This window comes from Montipora capricornis, chromosome 1, assembly GCF_036669925.1.
Source record: "Montipora capricornis isolate CH-2021 chromosome 1, ASM3666992v2, whole genome shotgun sequence".
NCBI lineage: Eukaryota > Metazoa > Cnidaria > Anthozoa > Scleractinia > Acroporidae > Montipora > Montipora capricornis.
The window spans coordinates 20,644,520-20,649,519 of NC_090883.1; the positions used below are offsets into that span (position 1 = coordinate 20,644,520).

Consider the following 5,000-nt stretch of genomic DNA (forward strand, 5'->3'; position numbering starts at 1 on the left):
TTTTAGAAAGCTAACAGACGCGGAATTGGTAGAATACACTGGTCCTGTGCATTACATCTCTCATCACGAGGTTTTGAGACCAGATAAAAAGAGCACGCCTATAAGAATTGTCTTCAATTCGTCCTCGGTATATCAAGGCCACCGACTGAACGACTATTGGTTAAGAGGACCGGACCTGTTAAACAGTATTTTGGGGGTCGTTCTGCGCTTTAGAGAAAATCAAGTAGCCATCAGTGGTGACACATATCCAAGATGTACCACAGAATTTTGATACCGGAGGAAGACCAGCACGTACATCGTTTCCTGTGGAGAAGTATGGAGATAGATCGAAAGCCTGACACCTACGTGAAGACCGTTTTGACGTTTGGTGACAAACCAGCGCCAGCTATGGCACAGATAGCCTTGAGAAAAACAGCAGCAGAAGGAGAAAATCACAGTCCGAGTGCAGCAAAGACACTGAAAGAAAACAGCTACATGGATGACATTCTGGACTCAGTGCAAACTGTGTCAGAAGCCCGGCAGCTGACGACGGAAATTGATGAGGTGTTAGCCAAGGGTGGTTTTAGCATTAAAGAATGGCAATCAAATAGAGATTTAAAGGACACTGGCGATAAACAGAATGAAGAAGTGAACGTTCCTAATGGACCAGGAGAAGATAAGGTCTTAGGCATTGTGTGGAACTCTACCGAAGATTCCTTTAAGTTCAAAGTGAAATCTGAAACCATAGACTCCCTGAACTCAAGTGTATGGACTAAGAGAAGTATCCTCAGTCAAATAGCAAGAATTTATGACCCTGTTGGTTTCGCAGCAGCTTTTCTGATACGAGCTAAGATTGGCTTTCAAGAGCTATGGCAGCAAGGATATGAGTGGGACCAAGACCTCCCTTCAGCAGTGCAAGAGAAGTGGCTCAGTCTTTTCAAGGAAAGGAAAGAGCTTAATGAAGTTTCCTTTCCAAGAAGCTTATCCCCACCGGAACCTGCAGATTCCCAACCGACACTTTGTGTCTTTGCAGACGCATCTCAAGACGCATTTGGCGCATGTGCTTACATCAGATGGGCAGTAAAGAAGGATAACTTTGACATCTGATTCATAACAGCCAGGTCAAGAGTAGCTCCCCTCAAAAAGATCACAGTCCCGCGGCTTGAGCTACAAGCGGCTGTATTATCTATCTTCCAGATTACAAGCCACAGTCAAGGAAGAGTCTCGTTTCCAGTTCAAAGAAACCGTCATCTTTACCGACAGTGCCATCGTGTTAGCATGGGTTCGTGGCAAGATCAGGCGTTACAAACCGTTTGTCTCTAGCAGAATAGGAGAAATTCAAAGTCAAACCGACCCAGCACAGTGGAAGCATATTCCAAGCCGACGTAGCAGATGATGTCTCGCGTGGTATAGTGGTTACGGAGTTGTCAAGAAGATGGCAGTCAGGACCAGATTTTTTACGCCTGCCTAAAGAACAGTGGCCCCAGAGCGAACCAGAGCCGAACCAAGAAGAAGTAGAGAAGGAATGTAGGAAGACGTTGAATGTAGGAGCTGTGGCATTTTCGCCAACTATAGTTGACAGCAATAGATTTTTCAGTTGGAAGAAACTAGTTCGCGTGATGACATGGGTACTCAGGATGAAGAAAAAGTTTCTAGCCAAGATAAAGCAAACTAACGAGTCCCAAATGTGTATCACGTCTTATCATAGAAGAAGCTCATCGGTGCGGACATCCCGGGGTAGCAACAACAGTAGCTAAAACGAGAACAAACTATTGGATAGTGCGAGGTCATGACCTTGCAAAAGCAGTCAAGTACAACTGTGCTTTTTGCAGAAAAATGGAACCGAAGACAGAAACGCAGATCATGGCCGACCTACCTCCACACCGACCGGCACCAGACACCCCGCCATTTCATTATATGTCGTGCGATTATTTCGGTCCTTTCACGATAAAAATTGGAAGAAACAAAACGGCGAAGTACTATGGAGTTATTTTCACATGCCTCAACACCAGAGCCGTCCATCTAGAAATAGCTACTGACTGTTCTACCATGGAATTCATTCAAACGCTTCGCAGATTTTTTTCCATCACAGATTACCCCGCTATGATGATAAGCGACAACGGAACGCAGATGGTAGGAGCTCAAAGGAAACTCCGTAAGATGATTGAAGGATGGGACATTGCAACACTTCGAGAATATTGTGCCGATAAAGGAATGCAGTGGAAGTTTACAACCCCAGGAGCACCACACCAGAATGGTTGTGTAGAGGCTCTTGTAAAAAGTTGCAAGACCGCTATAAAGAAAGCAGTGGGAAACCACACCTTGACGCCTTTTGAATTGTATACGTGTCTTTTAGAAGTTGCTAACCTAGTCAATCAACGTCCGATTGGTCGAGTTCCAAATGATCCAGACGATGGAGCTTATTTATGTCCCAACGATATGCTGTTAGGTAGAGCGTCTTCTCAAGTTCCGCAGGGCCCGTTTAATGAGACAAGGAACCCAAGGAAAAGAGTAGAGTTCATCCAGCAGATTGTGGACTCCTTCTGGAGAAGATGGACAAGAGATGTGTTCCCCTTGTTAGTACCACGGAGAATGTGGAACGTAGACAGACGTAACGTTTGTGTTGACGACTTTGTCATGGTACAAGATTCGATTGCATTGAGAGGAAAATGGATTACCGGATGGGTAATAGAAGTGTACCCAGGACAGGACGGAAAAGTCAGGAACGTGAAAGTAAAAACACCAACTGGCGAATATTCAAGACCTATCACGAAGATAGCAGTAGTGCAACCAGCCGAAGGCTTTAAGTAAGATGAAGAACGCTTCCTTCATCGGGGCGGAGGAAATGTTACAGCGATAGAACTGATTAATTAGTACCGGAAACGCACAAAGGTTTGATTGACTAAGGCTTGAGTTTCAGATCAGTTAATAGCACGTGTTTGAAAGGATATGAGTCAGTCGCTAACCAGTTTCAGTAGTTTAAGTCAACCAGTTTCAGCAGTTTTAAACCGTCGAGTTGTTCAGTTTCAAGAGTTCGTAGTTTACGGAAACCCGCCACAGAAGTAAGTTTAGTTCAGTCTTTTATTTTGATTCTTTTCTGTTCATTTGCTCAGAGATTTCGTGTATTCAAATATCTGAGTAATTGTTATGTAATTTTGTTCATTTCAGATCGAATAATTATCATAGTGAATAAAACATTGATTATACGATACACGGTTTCTTCCGTAAACTTTCAAGCCGTCGATACTCCAACTGTCCAAATAGGGTAATTCAATAAAACTAATTTTACAGCAAGCCGAGTTACAAGAGAATTTGGAGGCTCGAGGGGAGAGGACTGGAGGAGAGCTGGTGGCTTCTCTGGAAAAACAAATTGCTGTACAAGAGAAGAAGCTAGACCAAGTACTTTGACTTCACTGTGTTTAACTCTGTGGTCTCCGTGTTAGGTACTTCGTGAGATGATGATGAGGGCTACCCACTTCCCCAATGTATTTTATGCCTACATTATTGATTCATTCATACACGATTCATGTACATGACATCACAATGGTTCGTAATAATTCAACTCTTCTCATGAAAAGCAAACGGTTTTATATTATACTGTAATAGTGTACGGTAATGATGTCATGTTAAGACAAATAGCTGAGAGCGTGAGAATCAACCGAGTGGCGAAAGGATCTCTCATCAACGCGAAAAAGGAATGGAATTATATAAAACTTCCTAGAGTAATACTTGACGAAGGAGGAACATGAGACACCCTATGTGAGGCCTTACATGAAGTATGTGGACTGGCCAAGACACTTGATGCGTCATACACTGGGTACCAGAGTATCTTGAATGCAAGATGGCGGAACATGCCTGACGAGGCTGAGTTTTCAGCGAAATTTATTGCAGTAAAGCGTTTTGTATAGATATACACATTTTAAAGTTTTAAGTGTATTAACTCCAAAATCGTGCGTCAAAAGAATAACAAAGACAGAGAATGTTAAGCAATTACCGAAGTCTATGTAATTCTTTTATCGCTTCGACAAAAGAACTTTCTGAAGCATTATTTTCTTTACTTGAGAAAATTGCCACCGACAACATCTTGCCGAACAGATAATCTTGTCAACTTCAAAGCTGTGGTTATTGATCAAAGAACGACCACTTTTCCCGTCTTTCAAAGCCAATAAAAAAGTGAAAGTTCATTTTAAAGGTTTTAGAAATACTACGATGTATTTCGGATGATTTCAGAGAAGAAAAAAAAAAGGGTAAAAAGTGTGTTGAGGTGATAGGTACTTTAAAGAGCCCGCTCACTATTTGAGAAAAGTGGGGGTCTTCCCGGTGTTGTTGGTGTCCTTTGCGAGAGTGTATGGGTGGGTGGGTATAGCAGGTCCAATTCCGGAATAGGAATACATGGAATATAAGTTAGAAATCCTTCGTTTTTACGGAGATTCACTTAAAAATTGTCAAATATCTGCTAAAATGCTATTTTAAACATATTTTTGTTATCCTTGCTGCTGCTTCGAAACGCGCCAAACATACCGTTTTAATCATTTCTCCACGTATTCTTATTCCGGAATAGGGTCAATCGAACGCGCCCTTAGTGTGCAGCCTTGAGTTCGTCTTAGAACAGTGAAAACACGGAATTCCCGAAACGGTAAAATAAGCACCAAAACGCACAAGAATACACCTGAGGTGAGTCAGTTCTATTCTTTTTATTGAATGAAAGTTAAATTGAGCGTTTTTTAGACTTCATAATCGACGGTATTTTTTTATTTCCATACAAATTAAAGTCTTATAACGCGTTTAAAAATTCTGAACGGCTGCCTCTAACGCAACACCGCTTGCACTCAAAGGTCATCATCCCACTAGTAATTAATTATTACACGCTCTCTAGTGACGCGAACTTGGGCTGCCTATGCCCCGATCGTTACCGATGAGCTGTTATCTCCCCCGATATGTACACATCTCAAAAATCTTCCAGCGCAATACGCTTTGTAGATTTTTCTTGAGAATGGCTAGACTTGTCCGAGCAAGGCGTT

General features: G+C 42.3%; 1 protein-coding gene across 1 annotated transcript; it reads left to right on the forward strand.

The window, feature by feature from the left end:
• Nucleotides 1–315: 315 nt before the first annotated feature.
• On the forward strand, nucleotides 316–1,086 carry LOC138060069 (uncharacterized). Its single transcript, XM_068905769.1, has one exon. It carries the CDS (start codon nucleotides 316–318, stop codon nucleotides 1,084–1,086), a length of 771 nt encoding a protein of 256 aa, XP_068761870.1.
• Nucleotides 1,087–5,000: the final 3,914 nt, after the last annotated feature.

Bases quoted from the DNA above. Each gene is read 5' to 3' on its own strand.
- LOC138060069 (XM_068905769.1), top strand. From the start codon at position 316: ATGGAGATAGATCGAAAGCCTGACACCTACGTGAAGACCGTTTTGACG.